This window comes from Ovis aries, chromosome 17 (genome assembly GCF_016772045.2).
Source record: "Ovis aries strain OAR_USU_Benz2616 breed Rambouillet chromosome 17, ARS-UI_Ramb_v3.0, whole genome shotgun sequence".
Classification (NCBI taxonomy): Eukaryota; Metazoa; Chordata; class Mammalia; order Artiodactyla; family Bovidae; genus Ovis; species Ovis aries.
This window is the reverse complement of record NC_056070.1, coordinates 72,303,798-72,323,474: the sequence shown is the minus strand read 5'-3', so window position 1 is coordinate 72,323,474 and position 19,677 is coordinate 72,303,798. Positions and strand designations below refer to the sequence as shown.

At 60.0% G+C, this 19,677-nt stretch overlaps 2 protein-coding genes and 1 long non-coding RNA gene across 15 annotated transcripts in view; 2 read left to right on the top strand and 1 right to left on the bottom strand.

Moving 5' to 3' along the window:
• The first annotated feature begins 1 nt into the window (after position 1).
• On the top strand, positions 2-7,567 carry LOC121816891 (uncharacterized). Of its 2 annotated transcripts, none has more exons than XR_009596960.1 (2): positions 2-4,535; positions 6,166-7,567. It is a non-coding gene; the product is annotated as an uncharacterized LOC121816891 (long non-coding RNA). The 2 variants fall into 2 exon arrangements; XR_009596961.1 differs by having other exon boundaries at positions 5,931-7,567.
• Positions 7,568-8,482: 915 nt separating this feature from the next.
• SNAP29 (synaptosome associated protein 29) lies at positions 8,483-18,582 on the bottom strand. Of its 10 annotated transcripts, XM_042234197.1 has the most exons (8): positions 15,039-17,655; positions 14,361-14,713; positions 13,460-13,656; positions 12,387-12,472; positions 11,089-11,187; positions 10,285-10,402; positions 9,776-9,843; positions 8,483-9,557 (listed from the first exon to the last, which is right to left on the bottom strand). In XM_042234197.1, exons 3-8 carry the CDS (start codon positions 13,612-13,614, stop codon positions 9,400-9,402), a joined length of 684 nt encoding a protein of 227 aa, XP_042090131.1. In that variant the 5' UTR covers positions 13,615-13,656; positions 14,361-14,713; positions 15,039-17,655; the 3' UTR covers positions 8,483-9,399. The 10 variants fall into 10 exon arrangements, with proteins under 10 accessions (XP_042090131.1, XP_042090126.1, XP_042090132.1 ...); XM_042234192.2 differs by lacking the exons at positions 14,361-14,713; positions 15,039-17,655 and adding an exon at positions 18,183-18,582; XM_042234198.2 differs by lacking the exons at positions 14,361-14,713; positions 15,039-17,655 and adding an exon at positions 17,934-18,219.
• Positions 18,583-18,739: 157 nt separating this feature from the next.
• The window catches only part of PI4KA (phosphatidylinositol 4-kinase alpha), a 57,123-nt gene continuing 56,185 nt past the window's right edge, over positions 18,740-19,677 (top strand). For 2 of the 3 annotated variants that reach the window (XM_027956873.3, XM_042234190.2), the window contains exon 1: positions 18,740-18,933. In XM_027956873.3, coding sequence (XP_027812674.1) covers positions 18,790-18,933 — 144 coding nt within the window. In that variant the 5' untranslated portion in view covers positions 18,740-18,789. Of the gene's footprint in view, positions 18,934-19,163; positions 19,495-19,677 lie in introns of those variants that run through there. The other variant, XM_060400871.1, reaches the window with a different exon arrangement.

Here is a 19,677-nt window from a genome sequence, read left to right as displayed (position 1 = left end):
CGGGCCCGCCGGGGGGCGCTGCGGGGAGGCGGCGCTTCTGGAGCCCGCTCCGGGAACAAAGCGGGCGGCGCGGGCCAGGCCCGGCCCCCGGGCGCGGCCCCGGGCCGTGCGCAGCCGGGCCGGCCAGGTTAGGGGGTGGCGGGGCCGACCGCCGCGGGTGCTCAGGCGGTGGCTGGCGAAGCTCCCGCGTCCTCTCGGAGCCCTTGCCGCCTTGGCCCCCCCAGGACCCCCGCCGCAGAAGCCCCGGCCCCTGGCCGCACCCCCGTCCGCGCCGGACCGTCCGTTTCACGGGAGCGGGGTTTGGTGCGCCTTGTTCAGCCCTGGGCCTGGCGCTTCTTCGCCCCGCCCTACGCTGATCTCAGACCTGGGCGGAATGAATGACTGTCGGGGACCCCCCGCCCCCGCCCCCGCCGGCCGGTGGAGGCGCCTGTCCAGAGGGGCATCGGAGCCCGGCTCTAGACTCCTGGGGAGCCGATCTCGTTGCTGGGCTGAGCCTGTCCTGCACTGTAGGTAGGGCAGGCGTCCCCAGCTTCTGCGACCCAGTGCCTGATGACGGGAGGTGGAGCCGATGTAAGAATAACAGAAAGAAAGTGCAGCGTGAAAGGAATGCGCTTGAACCATCCCCCGCCCCGAGGAAAAACTGTCTTCCACGGAAGGGTCCCTGGCGCCCAGGATGCTGGGGACCACTGTCGCAGCGTGATGGCTGACGTTCCTTCCGGGTAAACTCAAGGGGAATCGTCACGGCCTAGGGCCTTTTGTGACTCAGCAAAGCAGGTTTTCAGCTTCCCTCCAAATACTTTCGCGTCGTGTTACTTTCGGGCACAATTTGAATAGCTCAGAATTTGAAGAGGAAGGCTTGAGTTCCAATCCTAACCTGACTTACCAGTTGACTGTATCATTCCTTGTCATATTTTTTTCATCTTCTAATATTAATTTTTCTTTCAGTTTTATAGAGAGATAGTTGACATACAGCACTGTACAAGTTTAAGGTGTACAGCTTAATGGCTTGACTTGCTTACATCATAAACTGATTATCATCACCATAAGTTTACATATAGATACAAAATTAAATACAAAAAAAATGTTTAGTGAGCATCTCAAAGATACACAATTATATCTCAGAGAAGTTATCATAGGTTGTATGCTTTGCAAGAGGCACTCAGGGAGGTCTTTTGAAGTCCAGGACTCATTTCAGTGTTACACAATTATTGCCTATAAGTTAGTCCATTTTGCTTGCTTTGCTAATGTGTGTGTGTGTGTGTGTGTGTGTGTGTGGCGGGGGGAGCTATTAATTACATTATTCTACTTTTGTGTATGTTTGGATTTTTTCACAATAAAAATAATTAAGTAATTTCTTATTTTTCCTTAGCACAGCTGAAACAAGCTTAAAAACTTTTTCCCCCAAAAAAACAGCCTAGCCACTAAGAGGTAATGAAATGGAAATGAAGGGGACAAACGACAAGAAGCTTTAAAAAGGGGCCATAACGTAAAAAAGATTTGTGATTCTGCTCTAGCTTGCTCTTCCCGAGGTTTCCAGGTAGCATTGTACTTACTCTCTTCTAAGATAGTTAGTTTAGACTCAATTGACAAGGCTTTTCCAGCAACTTGCCAGGGTTCCTGTCCCTGAGGCTGCCTCTGTACTGAGGATTCAACGCCAGCTCTCTTTTGTGGCCTCGCCACGTGGCATGCAGGGTCTTAGTTCCCCAACCGAGAATCAGACCCGCAGCCCCTGCCTTGGAAGACAGGGTCTCAGCCACTGGGCCGGCAGTGAAGTCCCCTCACCGAGGAATCTTTTTAATTATGTGTTTGTTTCCCTTTTCTGTGCGGGGTCTTCATGGCTGCACGGTTTTTCTGCACTTGCGGCGAGCGGGCTTCTCGTTGCGGTGCCTCCTGCTGCAGGGAAGGGCTCCAGAGCGCAGGGCGCGGTGGTTGTGCCGCTGCTGCCCAGCTGCTCCGTGGCTTGTGGGATCTTACCAGATCAGGGACCGAACCCACGTCTCCTTCACTGATAGGCAGATTCTTTACCCAGTGAGTCACCAGGGGAGCCCCCACCCCGCCCCACTGACTTCTGATTCTCCCCTGTCTGGTCCAACCCTGCAAGCGATGGTTAAGGCCGGACGGTCTTCCCAGGTTGCTGCCTTACTGAGGACCCGGGAGGACAGTGTCTGTCCCTTCTTCCTGCCCTAGATTCTTTGCTGGCAAAGACAGTAAGGTAGAAGAGGCCTGCCTGTGTTACGGGGAGACGCAGCAAGCGCGCTCACCGCGCTGACCTGATTGGGTCGGGGGTTCTCAGGCGTGGTCTCCACGAGCCCTGGTTGACCACTGCCTGGGTTAGACACATCCTTGGAGACCCGCCTCGCCCTCTCACCCTGCAGTTCTCCGTCACTGCTCCCCCATGCTTCATGTCTATTTCCAAATTTTTCTCCCTAACACAAAAGAGGAGCTTATTGGTTATCTTCTCCCCCACCATTAGTTTGCTACTTCGATACTAATAAAATAATGTCCAATCCCGATTATAATTTCCCATGACGCACTATTTAAAATATCAACCTGCTCATCTCTTCTTTCCCAGGGGGACATCTCTGCACGAGGCTTGGCTGCTGTGTTAGGAAGTTCTACCGACCCCTCTAGAAAACACTGGCCGACTTAATTCCAGTGTCTTAAAGTCTGGTCATGGCTCCGCCTGGCATTCTCTAACCTAGTTCTAATGGCTCTGCCGCCTCTTGTATAAAATATCCATTTTCTCGGACTTCCCTGGCGGTCCAGTGGCTGAGACTCTTTGTTCCCAGTGCAGGGGGCCCAGGAGTGATCCCTGGTCAGGGAACTAAGATTCCGTGGACCGCAACTAAGGGTTCGCACACCAGACTGCAGACCCCGTGTGCTGCCCACTTAGACTCGAGACAGCCACGTAGGTAAATAAATTAGTTTTTTTAAAAGTCCACTTTTGTGTCACTTGAGCTGAAAGGCAGCTTGTCTTGTTTCTCCTGATTTCAGAGCATCCTGGAGTGCCTTCAGCGAAATCCCCTAGAGGCACGCTGATTCCCTCTCCCATCCCTTCTCGGCCAGTGCTGTGCAGCCCTTTAGACCGGGCGTCCCCAGATTTTCCTCTAAAGATCCAGACAGGAAATATTTAAGGCTTTGCAGGACAAAGAAGAAAATCGAGGAGTGTTATGTAATCTTGCTCCAGCCTCTTGATCTTCCTCCCTGGCTCCAGGAGAAACTCCTGGAAAATGGGAGCATCTTAACACCTCAGGGGATCTGCACCCGTTTTTATCAATCTGGAACATTCTCTCACCTGATGAGAAAAATTTTCTGCAATCTTTTAAAAGGAAGTTCAGAACATCATAGTGGTTGAGTGTTAACTGTTTCATCACCCGAGCATGCGAGTGAGAATAATGGGATTCATCTGGGATAATATTTCACTTCATTGGGCTTCAGCATCAGTGTCCCCTGATGCTGAAATGTTGACCTGCCAGTGCTGAGCTGGGCGTAATTAGGCTCTGTGTCACCCCTGACGATGTCTCGCACCCAGACGGTGCGGCCCACCCTGCACAGTTTTAATGGAGCATGTTCACTGTGGGATGAAAGCGCAAGAGTTAGTTGCTCAGTCCTGTCCAGCTCCGTGCAACCCCGTGGACTGCAGCCCATCAGGCTCCTCCGGCCACGGGATTCTCCAGGCAAGGACACTGGAGTGAGAAACCATTCCCTTCTCCGGGGGATCTTCCTGACCCAGGGATTGAACCTGGGTCTCCTGCGCTGCAGGCAGGCTCTTTACCGTGTGGAGGCCCCAGGGAAGCCAGATTGTGGGATGGTATGTGCAAGAATTCTCCGAGATTCTTCTCTGGACGTTTGCCTTTTGTTATGAATACGTTGCAGATTAATCATCTTCAATTGAAGTTCGGGTGGGAACTCCTGAATTGCCCAATTAAATAGATTTTGAAATATGGAAGTTTCCATTGCGCTTGGCATCAAGGTCTGAAAGATTCTGCTGGAACTGTAGTTACAGCTCAGAAAATATATCTGGTGCAGGTCTGTGTGGGAATGAGATCTTGCTGCCTCTAACTGCGACAGCACAGGAGGGCACAAACCCGCTTAACATCCCTCTAGGCTCTCAGCGTCAGTGCTCGTCAGAATGCTTTGCGCACTGTCATCTCATTCTGTTTTACCGGCCGAGCTACACAACTTATAGGGCTCTCAGTTCCCTGACCAGGGACTGAACCCAGGCCCTCGGCAGGGCAGGGGCAGAGTGGTACTCACTGGACCACCAGGGAGGCCTCAGGGAACATCACTTTAATGTCAGCGATAGGCAGAAAATTGCAATCCCAAGTTCCCCTTTCCTCACACAAAATGAAAACCTCAAAAGCCAGTCGGAAAGCACCAGCACTTCCTCCTCAGGACCCTCTGTACGCATTTCAGGTTCCTCCACGTCGTGATGGCAGTTCCCCGAGGCGGGGTCGCAAAGAGTTGGACATGAGTGAAGTGACTTAGCACACACATGGACATCGTGCTTCTGAAAATGAAGACTTTAACAAAATGTAACGTACTTTTGGCTGTACTGGGTCTTCGTGGCTGTGCAGGCTTTCTCTCTAGCCGCAGTGCTCGGCCTTCTCGTTGAGGTGGCTTCTCTTGTTGAGAAGCCAGGAAATGGCTTGGTGGTGGTCGCTATAGGGCCCACGGGCTTCAGTAGTTTTGGCTCAGGGCCTCCAGGGCACCGACCCAGTATCTGTGGTGCACGGGGCTCAGCTGCTCCATGATTTGTGGGACCTTCTCAGGTCAGGGGTCAAACCCATGTCTCCTGCACTGGCTGCTGCTGCTGCTGCTGAGCCGCGTCAGTCGTGTCCGACTCTGTGCGACCCCATAGACGGCAGCCCCCCAGGCTCCCCCATCCCCGGGATTCTCCAGGCAAGAACACTGGAGTGGGTTGCCATTTCCTTCTCCAGTGCATGAAAGTGAAAAGTGAAAGTGAAGTCGCTCAGTCGTGTCCGACTCTGCGACCCCATGGACTGCAGCCCGCCAGGCTCCTCCGTCCATGGGATTTTCCAGGCGAGAGCACTGGCGTGGGGTGCCACCGCCTTCTCCGCCTGCATTGGCAGGAGGATTCTTTACCAGTGAGCCACCGGGGAAGGTGGAAGATTGTTTTTGTTTAAACTCAGGAATCACCCAGGATCCTCTCCACTCTTAGAGCAAAGTCTATTAACTGCTATGATTCAGCTTGGGGTCCAGCCCTCCCGCTATCAGGCAATCGGACCCGCCCATTCCTGCAGCCCTAGAGTGACTCAGTGATCTCAGGAGGGTTTACTCACCACAGACTCCCAGTATAACCATCTTTCCTCGGCCAGCTTTCTGCTGTGAGGATTAGAAACCCCGATTCAAAATAGTCGAAGCAGGAAGGGTACCTGTCATTCCCTGTGACAGGAGGTCTGTGGTCAGGCAGCTCAGGAGCCAGGATGGGACTTCCCTGGTGGGCCACTGGCTAAGATTCCTGCTCCTGATGCAGAGGGCCCAGGTTCGATCCCTGGTCTGAGAACTAGACCCCACGTGCCGCAACTAAGGCCTGGTGTCCGGGTGTCCAGACACTGGGTTTGCGTCTTTGATTTTCTTGGTTGAGATGCCTTCAGCTTTTGACCTCAGCCTATGGCTGATGGCTACATGGCCGCAGCCACCCGTCATGGGGTCAACGGTGAAAACACACAGCCCTGCCTGGCAGTGCTCAGCCTAGAGAACAGAGCTTCTGAAAGAGAAGCTTCTAATTTTAACCAGGCCTCTCCAGTAGCCTTCCTTCCGGCAGGGAGAGGACGGGCTTTCAGTGGTGGGAGAATTTTACTCCCCCTGCCCGAGTCGCACCGAGGTCCAGTTGCTCAGTCACTTCCTCCTGCGCGGCTCCACGGACTGCAGGACGCCAGGAATCCCCTTCCTTCACTGTCTTCCAGTCCGCTCAGATTCATGTCCATTGAGTCGGCGATGCCTTCCAACCAGCTCACCCTCTGCTGCCCCCTTCTCCTGCCTTCCATCTTGCCCGGCATCGGGGGCTTTTCCAATGAGTTGGCTCTTCACCCCAGATGGCCAGAGTACTGGAGCTTCAGCTTCGGCATCATTCATTCGGCTTCCGATGAATTCATTCATTCATTCGGCTTCCGATGAATACTCAGGGTTGGTTTCCTTCAGGATTGATGGATTCAATCTCCCTGCTGTCCAAGGGACTCTCAAGTCTCGTCCAAGACCACAGTTCAAAGGTTGGACCATGAAGAAGCCTGCATGCTGAAGAACTGATGCTTCCAAACCAAGGCATAGTTGAGGCAGAACCTTTCCGTTTCAGGCGCACAGCACAACGCTTAGACATATGCACGCACTGTAAGACAGCGCCCACGGCAAACCTGGCCAGCACCCAGCGCTTCACCCAGTTTCGAGTTTCCAGCTTGCTCGGCCGCACCCGGTCTTAGCTGCAGCAGGTGGCATCTCTGTTTGCGGCTTGTGGGATCCGCCCCTCTGACCAGGGACCATTTGATCCCAGGACCCCTCCATCGGGAGCAGAGTCTTAGCTACTGGAGCACCAGGGAAGTCCGTCAATTCTTTTTCTTGTTTTAATCCCTTCTCTCAATTTATCCCTCTCCACCCTCCGTTTTTTTCTTCTGATGAGAACTGTTTAAGGTTTGCACTCTCAGCCACTTCTCTTTTTCCCCTTGTGTTTGGCCACACGGTATGGCTCTCAGCTCCCCGACAGGGATGGAGCCTGCGTCCCCTGCGCCGGAAGGCAGATCCTTAACCACTGGACCACCAGGAAATCAACCCCCTCACCCAGTCCCCACCATGGGAAGCAGAGTCTGACTAAAAAATCACATTTTATTTCAAGGACTATGGTCGTTCGTTGCGTTGAAGGCATGAAGCACGGGAGCTGCTCTGCCACTGACTCCGAGCAGGAGTCCCGCTCGGGTGCGCTTTGAACGGCGCGCTCGTCATTTGTGCTCGAGACATTTCACTCATCAGAGCGGGAAACGCGTAACACCGGTAACGTCAACAATTCTGCGAAGGCTCACGGAGGCAAACTGTAAGATTTATACTGAACTGGTGTAGTGTCCGCTTGGAATCACGTTATCCACAAAGAGAGCTCAGAGAAGGCGAGATGAAGGCAGGCTTCCCCTCTTGCTGTCCACGCTAAGTGCGGGTCTCCTGGGCCACAGGACGCAGAAAAGACGCCCAGAGGCCACTACAGCCCACCCAGGATCAGAATGCCGCCCTGGGAGGGACTCTTGCCTCTAAGTCTGGAGCGCGTGTGACGTGGAGCCAGCCTTGAGTCAGGAAAGCTGCTCTTTGGAAGGCACGGTGTGTTTCCAAGTGGACTGTGGAAATCCAGGTCTGTCTTTCGGACCCCTCATGGCAAGGCCACGGCCCCAGCCCAGCAGCCCTGGGTCTCCTGACACGTGCGTCCGGAGGCCCCTCAGGTCCTCCTTTGCCCTCCAGGAGTGTGAGCGGCTCTGCCGGCTAGCCCTCAGTGGGTGTGGGAGTAGCTGCCCGCCCAGCACGAGGCTCAGGCCTTAGAATAAACAACTCGAACAAGAACAGAACCAAACACATGGACCCTCTGTGTGTGTGTGTGTGGGGGGGGGGGGCGGACATTTCCAGAAGAGTGAGGCCAACCTTCCCTCCACAGCTTGGGGTAAGAGGCCAGGGCTGGGGGGAGAGCAGCCTCACAAAGTCAGGTGCTACACTGCCTTGAGTCAGTGCAGTCACGAACCCCGTGATGCGAGGCAGGCTAAGAGTGTTTGGCAGTGGCCTTTGCGTGTTTACTGACCCATCGCAGAAGCCTGGGTCACGGTGCACTGACTCACCTCCAAGGGCCCACACCTGAGAGCGATGAGCGGGAAGTTGCCCCAATCCCGGCGGGGGAAGGCGTCAGGGAGGAAAACCCAGGGCTGCCACCGGGTGCTGCGGCCACGATACGAGCCCTGAACGGGTTCAGCGCAGGCTGAGCGGACGTTCACCATTTTTCCTTTTCCAGTTACCAGAATGAGCACGACGTCTGGAGGGCAGACGTGGATCGGGTCACCTTCCACCGCGCCCTGGACGTTCCCAGGGATACACTGACCCGGGTCAGCCTCACGAGGCGGCTGCAGTGTGGTATAAAGCTGTGTCTGCCCGCAGACGTGGTCCCTGCAGAAGTGGTCAGTGTTTTCCGGAAGGTCGGGCGTCAGGGGTGGGAGTTTTGTGTCGGAACTGCTGCCATCAGTGCTGAGGCCTCACTGCAGACCTCCAGGTCTGTCCTGTGCTTTAAGGGGCTTTGTTTGCCTGCAACTGAGCCTGAGCGGTGAGGTCGCTGTGTCAGGCCAGGTCTCACAGTGAACAGCACGGTGATTTTAAAGCTTCTGACCTGTACTGTCTCATCAGAATTAGTCCCTTTCACTGTCTTCAAAGCATGTTCAACAACCTGTGTTTAAAGAGACCTTCTGCCTTCAATTATTTTGTTGTAGGCACCAACAGAAAGTCATTTAAGTTCAGAAATCAATTTTAATTAGTGCTTTTAAATGATTCTTCTTTAATAAAATGAGAAGCGAGAACACGCTAGGGTTGTTAGAATAACCTCTGGGCTTTTAAAAAGCCAAATGCTTCCAGGCATGGTCTGCCACGGGCAGATTCCAGTCCTAAAACTGGGGGGCAGACAGCCAAGAGATGAGTCAAGGCGTGTGGCCGGCAGCGCGGGGAGAGGGTGGGCACCCTGGACGGGCCGGGGACCCCCGGAACCGAGTGAGCGCTGCTGCGTGCGGGCCCGGTCCGGGTGACCCGAGGGCAGAGAGCTCGGCAGAGCACCTCCGTGAGGCGTGCCCATGTGCGCTCCGGGGCCTGGCCGGCCATGCAGCCTGGGGCCAGGGTCGCACCTGTTCCTGAGCCCAGGCTCGCCTGCTCCCAGAGTGTTTCCAGGCATCACAGTGAGCAGGACAGGTCTGAAGCCCCTTCTCCTCCTGAAATCAAATGCCTGCTGAGTTCAGGGGCCGGGAGGGGAGGAGGTGGCGTCTGTCCACGCAACAGCGAGGACGCCCACCCCCTCCACTCCGAACCTGCTGCTGGCCTCTCCTGGGGCTCAGAGGATCACGATGGGCTCATGGCGGGGGAGCGCTGCAAACTGGGGTTTCGCGGCCCTTGGCGCTCTGCTGTGGGCGGCCTGGGGGCCACACGGCACATGGAGACGCTGGCCGGCCTGACCCGCCCGGCCTACAGCTGTCCGGTCAGGGTCCTGAGGGGAGGGGGGCCCGCGTCCTCTAAACAAAATCTCGTGAGACCCACTCTGTTACAACATCTGGAAACACATGTTAAACCACATTTTGAAGTAGTAAGTGAAGGTTCTCGGAGTTTAAAAGAAGGCCTTTGAGATCTCTCCGCCGAGGTGGGCAGGAGTCGGCCTCCGCCTCACAGCTGCCGCACCTTCCTCTCGGTGCTGGTGATGCTGGCGTCTAGCTTGTCCACCTTGGTCGTGAGGCGGTCGAGGATGTCGTCCTGCTCGTCAATCTCTGTCTGTATCCCCAGTGCGATGTCCTTCAGCCGGCCCAGGCCCACGGACAGCTCATCTGCAGGACAGGAGGGTATGCGTGTCCTGAGCCCAGTCAGGGCGTCGGGACCTGCACCCCAGATGCCCCCTGTGGTCACTGGCCCGTCCTCCTGGGAGATGGCCAGGTGCCAGGGCAACAGTTCTGGTTCCAGGACACACAGCGGTGAGTCAAGCAGCAGTAACTGGCCGATGGAAAAGCACCCCCTCCCGAGCCCACCGGGAGCCCACTGTCCGTACATGGACACGGTGTTTCTTCTAGAAATTCACACAGGGCCACACAGCTTCCAGCTGCCTTTAACCTGACGCTGCGTCAAGCACAGATGCTGAGTTGCAGACGGGAGGTCTGCCGCCTGGAAGCAAACCTGAGACATACCCCAGGCTCCACCCCTGAGACGTACCCCAGGCTCCACCCCTGAGACATACCCCAGGCTCCACCCCTGAGACATACCCCGGGCTCCACTCCTGACACACACCCCGGGCTCCACTCCGGAGACGTACCCCGGGCTCCACCCCTGAGACGTACCCCGGGCTCCACTCCTGACACGTACCCCGGGCTCCACTCCTGACACACACCCCGGGCTCCACTCCGGAGACGTACCCCGGGCTCCACCCCTGACACGTACCCTGGGCTCCACTCCTGACACGTACCCCGGGCTCCACACCTGAGATGTACCCCAGGCTCCACCCCTGAGACGTACCCCGGGCTCCACCCGAGAGGTACCCCGGGCTCCACTCCTGACACGTACCCCGGGCTCCACTCCTGACACATACCCCGGGCTCCACACCTGAGATGTACCCCAGGCTCCATTCCTGAGACATACCCCGGGCTCCACACCTGAGATGTACCCCAGGCTCCACTCCTCTCTGTAATAGATGCTTTCTGTCATAAGAAGCGGTGAAAACCAATCTCAATTTGCCTTTAAGGGGAAAGGTGTCCGTAAGGTCACAGTCGGCCTTGAGTACACAAAGGCTTCGTCAGCATCGTGGCAGAGAGCACTGGCTGTGAGCAGGGAGGGGCCGGCGAGGGCCTGGGGTTCCCCGACTCAGCTGTGCCAGCCGCGGAGCGGAGTTCCGGCCCGACTGACTGTCCGGGTGAAGGCAAAGCTCCTCCTTCGGGTTTTGTGGCTGTGTGTGTGTGTGTGTGTGTGCACACGTGTGCCTGCAGATATGTGTGCGGGTGTGTGTACCTGTGTGCCTACGGGAGTACGAGTTTGCACACACACAGGGAGTGGGGGGCACGCCCAGAGCGGCTCTCTGCTCTTCCACCAGCTAAGAGCGAGGGCAGCAGAAGCGCGGTGCTCCGGGAGGCTTGTCACTGAGCTAAAGACAACGGGGCGACCGAAGGAGGCTGGCTCAGGGCCAGGCGGAGGGGGGCTGGCAGACCCCGCCCCTGCCGCTGTCACCGCCCAGATGAGAGGTGGGGACAGAAGCAGGCGGGCAGAGCCTAGTGGGGGTGAAGGGCTGGGAGCCGTGCAGGCGTGGGGTGGGTGGGGGGCAGGCCCCGGGGCCCGGTGCGGGCGGGCGTGGAGGCAGCGGCGCTCTGGGCTCACCGAGGTTGCTGTCGATCCTCTGGTGACAGGCGCGAAGGTGCGGGTTCTGCGGGTAGGCCTCGGAGCTCACAGCTGAACCGGCCCCTCCAGGGACGGAGTCTGGGTTGACAGAGAGGCACGGGAGGACGGTTAATGGACAGCCCCTGAAGAGTCGCCTCATGAAACTCATCTTTAGCCTGGACAATCGGTGGAAGGCCCAAGGCGTTCAGGTCCGAGGCCACTGAGAGAGACGGGTGGGGATGGGGAAGGTGGGGGAAGACGATGCTTCCTTGGGGGCAGCCCTTCCGAGATCACAGACCCCCAGGTAAGGGTGGTCTGGCCAGACCCTGGCCCTCGAGCTCAGCAAAGAGCTTCGTGCAGGTAGTGATGTGCAATGGAGCGGTCGCCGTGCAAACCCGCACAGGCTACAGAAGACCCACGGACAACACGCGCCTGCCCCAGAAGGCCTCCTCCAAGCCTGTTTCCGAGTGCACGCAGAGAAGCCCGGGCCCTCAAGCCCCGTCTCCTGGGACCAGCTCTCGCTAGACTCGGGGTCTCTCTTTGCTCAGGGGCACAGCATTCACCCCTTCCTCCAAGGCTCTCACCTCCTAGACGCCCTCTGGTCCCTTCTCTGCCAGACCCTGCAGGTTGGTTATGTCTGACGTGCCTGGCTCTCTGGGGTGCATAGAAGCCCCCAGGAAGCCAGTTCCTCTCGAGACAAGGGACGTTTCTGGGCCCGTCATTCACCTTCCCTCCTGTACTCCTTGTCCAGTGGCTGGGCCTCATGGGTTGCGTTAGCCGCCCTGACAAACTCCCACAAGCCACCCTCGGTTCTGGATGGTGGATGTCAAAGCCGGGGCCCCTGGGCGCAGACCCAGGTGTCGGTGGGGCGGGGCTCCTGCAGGCTCTCGAGGGGAGGCAACTCCTGGCCCCATCCAGCCCTGGGGAGCCAGTCCTGAGGGCCACCACTCTCTCCTCTGCCCCCCTCCCACGAGCAGAGAGCCTCTGTGATGTCACTGGGACAACTCCGCCCACAACGAGGCCAGCCACTGGGCAACCACACTGTCCCTTTTGCCACGTGGCCCGGAATATTCCAGGGGCTTGTAGATTAGGCTGAGGGCATCCTGGGGGTCACAGCCTACTCAGCAAAGGCACTTCCCTGCCAGAAAAGCTGGGAGCTACTCGGGACAGGCTCCCACTTCCTTATCCCTCCCTCCATGGGGGGAGGGGCCGAACCCCGCAGTAATGCCCACTCCCAGCTCCCCGAGAGAACCGCTTGGCCCTGCGGCCCCACCCCAGCCCAAGACGTCCCCGAAAACCTGAGTCCCGGAGCTTCCTGAGGTTTGGGTGGCTGGCCTGGTACCGTGCCTCCTGCTCTTTACTGGAGCTGATGGCCTCCTTCAACCTGTGGATGAGAGAAAAAGAAAACTTTCAGAGGAAGGGAGAACCACTTGGGATGGTGCAGGCAGTCTTCCCAGCAGTGCCCGTGGGAGAACGGCAAATGCCTCCTCTGACCAAGCCGCCAACGAGCGGCCTGACTGCTGGTGTCTGGTCGCTTGGTCGTGTCCGACCCTTTGCGACCCCATGGACTGCAGCCCGCCAGGCTCCTCTGTCCATGGGGTTCTCCAGGCAAGGATGCGGGAGGGGACTGCCATTTCCTCCTCCAGGGGATCTTCCAGACGCAGGGACTGAACCCGCGTCTCTGGCATCACCTGCACTCCCAGGCAGACTACTTGCCACTGAGCCGCCAGGCAGCCTGGATGTCCTGACGGGAACTATGGAAGCGCGGGGGAAGCGGAGCAGCCTGAATGCTTTGCTGCAGGGGCAGGGTGTCGGTTTTCTGTGCCGCGGCGAAGCTGCGCGATGATGGAAGAGCTGGCCATCTGGCGCAGGGGCAGCAGCGCTCGTTCCAGCAGAGACGCGGTCTTTTACGTTTTAGCACCTGACATTTACACGCCTGCCCACCCTGCACACGCGATTTTATCACGTCTCTGGCCAACACCTGAAGCAGATAATCTGTGACTTTAAGGTGATAACGGGCAGCTTGGGTCAGGCATGGGAAAACATGACGTGAAGGCTTTTTAGAGCAACAATTCTGGAAGCAAGTCACTTCGGCACGGGTTAGAGCGAGCGTTCTCTTTCAAACCGCCGGGAGCAGGAGTTTCCAGGGACCCAGTTCACGCACAGCAGGCAGACTGGACGGCGGCTGCGTCCGTGCTCTCAGGAGTAGCGCGGGGCACTTGCTTCAAGGTGTCTCAGGACAAACGGCTCCCATGAGTGACTTTCGGGGTCCCCAGGGCCCTTTAAGCCACGAGAGGTGGTCTGAACGCCCGTCCACCCACACCAAACCCCCTGCTGCTGCTGCTCACCGGCTGGCCGGGCACCTGCTCACCTGCCACTGGGCTGGGGGGTGAGCATGCCGTTCTGCGCAGGCGGGGTCTCAGCGGGTTTGGACCTGAAGTAATTGACGAGCCCCCCGAACACACTCTTGATGGAGCTGATGTGCTTCTGGCTGGTCTTCAGGTCCTGCTCCATCTTGTCCACCATCTTCTCCGTGCGCTCCAAGGCCCCTCGCTGGCGCACGAGCTCCTGGGGAGGACGAGATGGCCTGGCGTCGCACCCCCTGTAACCCCCACCACCTGTAGAGGCAGGCCCTCCCTAAACCCTCAGCCAGCATACCGGGGAACACACACAGACTTGGGGCTCTGTCCCGGCAGAAGCAGGGGTCAGGTGGCCGAGAACCACCAGGGCAAAGGCAGCAGGCTGCTGCCCCCTGCTGTGTGCAGGGTGCGGGGGGCAGCGGGTGGCTAGCTCAGCAGGCCTGGCTGTCTACACTGCGTGTTCCCCAGGGAGGCCTTGTCTGGCCCTGTGCCCTGGGCCCCCCTGAAGAGTGGCTTGGCTTCCCTGGGTTCTCAGGCCAGCCTGACAGCTTGTGCAGGCAACGTGGTTACAGTGGGGCCTTGAGCCACACGGTGTGACCTCTGGAGAGGCTGGGTGGGCAGCCGAGCCACGGGGAGGACGCGTATCGCCCCGGGAAGTGCTGGCCGCGCACAGCTCCTCGGGGAGAGCACCAGGGGAGCCTGTGCTGGCTCTCCTGGACTCTGCCCACCAGCCTGTCCCCTGCGTGATGCTGACCTGCACCCTTCCGCTGTAACAAACCACAGTGGCGAGGATAACAGCTCAGAGGATTCTGTGAGTCCTTCTAGGGGAATGTTAAACCTGAGGGTGGTTTTCAGGACCCCCAGCATGGCCTCTGGAGAGCAGACAGCCCTTCGGCTTCCCTAGTGCATCACCTGCCCAGCAAAGCAAGGTCCCCCTGGACGCCGTGGTGGCCAAGAGCGGACATTCCAGGGAGGAACAGATGCAGCTAGCCGCCACGGCGCTGGCGTGTGGTTACGACCTGCCGGGACGACGACAGCCTGGCCACACAGGGGCCTCCTCACGGCTAGGGACCAGCAAGCTTTGACAGCCTGGCCACACAGGGGCCTCCTCACGGCTAGGGGCCAGCAAGCTTCGACAGCCTGGCCACACAGGGGCCTCCTCACGGCTAGGGGGCCAGCAAGCTTGACCCTGGGACTTCTCCTTCAGCCGCGCCATGCTGCACACGGGATCTTAGCTCCCTCACCAGGGATCAAGCCCGTGCCCCCTGCAGTGGAAGTGAAGAGTCTTAACCACGGGACCGCCAGAGAAGTCCCTCCCAAATCCTACAACTCTTCAACTTGACCATCAATAGCGTATTAAAAGAAAATCACCAAAGTAATCAATCCAGGAGAAAGCTACTTCCTCCAGAGCCACACGGCTCAGGTCATCCTTTGCCCTGCACCCCTCCTCCCCCGGCCGGGTGGCCTGCGCACCCGCCAGCTGCCTGGGAAGTACCGTTATACGCAGGGCCAGTGTGCTGGCTGAGTGTGGGAGCAGAGTCTGAGCAAGACACAGCTCCTCCTCCACAGTCAGAAGCCAAGGGGAATCACCTAGCTGAGCAGCTGTGTGCCACTCCCCATCAGCTTCTGCTTCAGGCCAGGCCTGTGCGAAGAACTCTGGCCGCATCAGAACCAGCCCAGGCTGCCTTGGAGGGGAGCCTCTGGTTAGGGTAGCCCTCGCCTGGAGAGTGGGAAGGTCTGGCCAGAGGATGAGGGATCCTCTAAGTCACGGAGCCCCCAGGACAGACGGGCGAGACGGCCTCTGTTCCCAGACAGGAGAGGTGTCCTCCTGGGCCCAGCTCTCTGAGTCGAACGCCCAGTGGAGTTTCGGTGACTGTGGGGTGTGAAGAGACGCCGCCGGGGAAGGGGCGCGCAGGAGGCCGTGCGTAGCTGTGCTGGCCGGGCTGGGACGCCCTCGGCGGCCCAGCTCCGATGCTGCCGTGCTGGCCACTCAGGCCCTGGTCCAAAGCCTGCTGACGGACTCCCTGAACTGAGAGCCTGGGCCCCACGAAACGTCAGTGGCCGGAACGGGGCAGGCAGTCGCCCTGGCCAGGGTGGTGAACAGGCTCACGAAGACTGCGTCCACGTGGGACACGAACAGGCAAAGGCCCAGCGTCCAGGGACTGGCTGCAGAGACAGAGGCCGCCCACTAGAGGGAGCACCGCGCAGCCCAGAGCGCAGAGCCTTCGGGAACTCCCCGGGATTCAGTGGTGAGGACCCTGTGCTTCCACGGCTGGGCCTGGGTTTGATCCCTGCTGGGGAACTAAGGTCCTACAGCCACTGGCACGGGGCAGGGTGGGAACAGCAGCACGTCCCACGTCGCTAGGGAGACGCCCTCCGCCCTGCTAAGCAACGTGCCGCCTAGAACATACGAAATACTTCTGCTCAAGTTAACGTTACAAAAAACAGAGGAGGAGGAGGAGAAGTGTATCTCCACACAGGCTCCCTCCACAGGGGCACAGGAGGGGCGGGCGAGGCTGGGCCGGGAGGCGGGTGTGGGGGGGCTCCGCAGCCTTCTGCGTGTCCTCTGCTTCGAAGGCCTTGGCTCGATCATCACAGAAATTAAAACTCAGGAAAAGAGAGGCAACAAATTGTGCCTGCGGGGGAGAGAGTCGGGGGGCCCACAGGTCTGTGGTTTTGGACCGTGCTCCTCAGGCCAGCCCACCTTGCCTCGGTCCTCCGGGGTCAGGACCCGGGGCGATCGCCTCCCCGAGAGGTGACCCCTGTAGGTTTCTCACGAGAAGGGCAGCTCTCCCTTGGAAGGGGTGACCTGAGTGACCTTCCCGCTGCTGCCACACTGGGCCTGAATTATGACCTCCCGACCTAAAACAGTCAAGTCTCAGCCCTTTAAACATTGAGTCCTGTTGTGACATGCCTCGGTGCTAGGTGCGTGGTGGGTTCCCACCTGAGTCGGGAGGTTAGTGGCTCAGGCGGCTTCGACCTGCTGGGACAGAGCTCACCCCACCCCCCAGGAAAATAAGAGCGATGAGAGAGATTTAGAGAACCTGGAGAGGGCGGGGCGGGGTGGCGTGGGGGTGCCGACTGCTCTTGCTTCCGAGAGCAGATGCCTGAGGACTGATTCAGCCCTGGGCAGGGTCAGCGTGTGACGACACGGCGACAGAGACTGCCACCTGCCCAGGCCCCGTCATGCCGCACCTCTCAGACAGCGCCTGGCTTGGCCAGGTCAGGCCTCACGGCCTGAGGAGCCGCTCTGTTGCTGTTCTCTCGGTCCATCGTTGGAGAGAAGGACCCTGGGGGGCAGCATGGGGCTTGTCCTCACAGTCCCTGTGTTGCTCTTGACCTTCCCTCTGACTGCGCCAGGTCCCAGGCTCCTCCTCCAGGCCTTTCCTGGAAGCTCCCTGGGGAGCCCTTCCCTGCCCAGGAGCCCTGGGCTGCAGGGCCGGCCAGCATGCAGCTTGCCTCCTCTCTTCCTGGGGAACGTCCCTCCTCCTCCTATCTGCACCTTAGCCGTGGAAGCCAGGCTCCAAGGCCTCCTCTGCTCCACCGTTCTTCTTCCCGTCCCTCTGGCCTCCTACTCCTCCTGTTCTGTCGTCACAGACGCCTGTTCAAACAGTTCCCTGCTGACATCCTTGGGCCTGGGCCCTCTAGCCAAGTGACCCTCCACCAGGGCCCTAAGACCCCAAGGAATCCTCCCAGATATAAGCCAACACCTTCTACTTAGATTTCAACACAGGAATCCAGCAGACACTAGGTAAACTCCTTCAGAGAGGCTAAAGACAGGCAGGACAGGCCAATGAAGGATATGGCGACAGGAAGTGGCAGCGGGAGAATGCTGGGATGGACCTCAAAATCCTCAGAAACTGCAAGTGACCGGCTCTGAGGGAAGTGTGCCAAAAGAGAAAATTACCAAGACACGTGGTGAGGAAGACCATGAGCTACAAATGCTTAAGGCTAATTATTTTTAGCTGACATAGTAACAACCTTCTTACTACTACATTCTTAAGAACATTTAACAATAAAGCCCAATCTCAGTGTTTCATTACTGGGCTGGGGCGAGAACTGTGGGGGCTAAGAAACAACAGCTCTCACCCAAGGTCCTAACACCTCTGAAACCACCTCTGGATGCGGAGGAGGAGGACAGGTGAGCTGGTGCGGCAGAGAGTCACAGACCGCACCCGTACGGCTAGGACATCTTGGCTGGGACGGGCAAGGAAACCAAGGGCCTGGAGACCCGACCCGACTGGGACTCTCCGGCACTCAGCAGCGTCCAGGCAGACAAGGCCCCTCTGCTCCCCTTTCGGAGAGCTGGAGGAGCGCTCAGTGCCAGAAAGAACCCAAAGGCCCATCTCCTCGGACGCTTGACGCCATAGGCACAGGAGGAAGGGCTGAAGCCCCGGGGCCCCGGCTTCTGCCCAGGCAACGTGTAAAGGGAGCAGACCCTCCACGTCCCTAGCCCGGGCTCTGCTGTCCAGAGCCTCTACCTACCTGAACCGGAGAGCGTGGACATGCCTCTCGACGACAAGGAGGACCAAAGAGCAACACTCCGGCGGACTGGACTCCGGAGACCGCCGGGAGCAAACCGCCCCTTCGGGCGTGAAGACGGCGCGTCTTACCGTCGCCGACAGACTGTTGCCGACCGTGCAGTCAACCGAGAGCGCGCGACCCGGCCCGGCCCGGCCGATCGCGCGAGCCCCGCCCCGGCCCGGCCCGGCGTCCCGGCGGCCGCGCACTCACCTCGGCGGAGGCGACCCCGACCCTCTCGGACTCGCACAGGAGCGACAGGGACCTGCCGGTGCTGGCTGCCGTGGCCTCCGCGCGGCGCAGCGCCTCCTGCCGCAGGGCCTGCTGCCGGTCGGCGGGCGCGCCGGGCCCGTCCGCGAGGTCGCGGCTGTTCGACCACGGCGCCGGCCGGGCGTCCTCGGCCTCCGCGTCCTCGTCGAAAGGGTTGTAGCTCCGGGGGTAGGCTGACATGGCGCCGGCGCTCGGCCCGGGACGCGCGGCAGGAGTCTGGTGCGCGCGCGGCGAGGCGAGCGCTTGGGCCGCGGGGACGAAGCCGCAGCCGCCGCGCCGGAGGCCCGAAGGAGCGCCGTCAGCCCGCCCGAGGCGCCGCGCGAGCTGCTTCCGCCCCGGCGGCGGAGGCCCCGCCCCCGGCGCCGCCCATCGTGCCCCGCGCGGGGGCCCACGCCCACCGCGCGCCGCGCAGCAGCCGGCCCGCCCGAGGCCCCGCCCCGCCGGCCGCCAGGTCACGTGGCAGGGCCGCCGGAAGCGGCCGCGCCTGCGCCGTGCGCCCCGGCGCTCGCGGGCCGAGTGCGGGGAGGCCGGCGGGCGGCGCCGCTTCGCGATGATGGCGGCGGCCGCGGCGCGCGGCGGCGGCGGCGGCGGCGGCTCGGGCGGCGGCGGCGGCGCCTCGCGGGGCTTCTACTTCAACACCGTCTTGTCGCTGGCCCGCTCCCTGGCTGTGCAGAGGCCGGCGTCTCTGGAGAAGGTAGCTGGGCCGCGGGCGCGGGCTGACAGGAGGAGGGCCGGCGGGGCGCGGGGCGGGGCGGGGGTCCGCGGGAGGCCGAGGGGTCCCGGCGGGCGCGTGGGCGAGGGGCGGCGGCCCGGGGCGCCGGCGGCCGGCTCGGGGGAGCCCGAGGCCCGCGGGGCTCCGTGACCTTGGGGCGGGGCCGCCCGCGGGGCCGCGGCGCTTCTCGGCGCGTCGCGCTCGGCGGCGACGGGCGGCGCAGCAGCGTCTCTGAGCCGCGGGCCCGCCGCGCGGCGCCTGTCTGTGAGGCTGGAGGGGGCGGTAGAGCGGCCGAGAAGAGGGCGTTGCGCCGCAGAGCTCAGCCCGCGGGTTCCTCGTCTCGGGAGAGCCGTGAAGCGACGCCCCGAGGGTGCCTGCGACGGTGGCGGAGATGCGGCCTTTCGGAGGGCAGGTCCTTGCGCCGTCACCGTGCGCTGCCTCGGTCAGGCGACCTCAGCACTCGGAGCCTCTGGTGTCCTCCTCTGTGACCCGAAGTTCGTGAGCGTTAGATGAGCTCGAGGAGAAGGGGCCTGGCCCACGCAGGTGCGCAGGGAAGGACCGCTTTCCTTCGCCACCGGGTGTGAGGATGAAGGGGATGACCTGACCCTCCCCCGGCTTCCTGGCGGGTGGAAAGAACCTTATCCAACAGTGGAAGAGTGGTTGCGGGGGGTTTTGTGGCTCTGGGGACGGGTGAAGCTGAAAGGCGGTTGCAGGCACTTTGGCAGA

Excerpts from the sequence above, each read along its gene's own strand:
- SNAP29 (XM_042234192.2), bottom strand. The coding sequence starts at position 18,419 with ATGTCAGCCTACCCCCGGAGCTACAACCCTTTCGACGAGGACGCGGAG. Across the intron at positions 10,403-11,088 it reads GAGGATCGACAGCAACCTCG|AGAGGAGTGGAGCCTGGGGT; the intron begins GTGAGCCCAGAG and ends CATCTATTACAG. Across the intron at positions 9,558-9,775 it reads AGAAGAAACACCGTGTCCAT|ATGAGCTGTCCGTGGGCCTG; the intron begins GTACGGACAGTG and ends CCTGTCCTGCAG.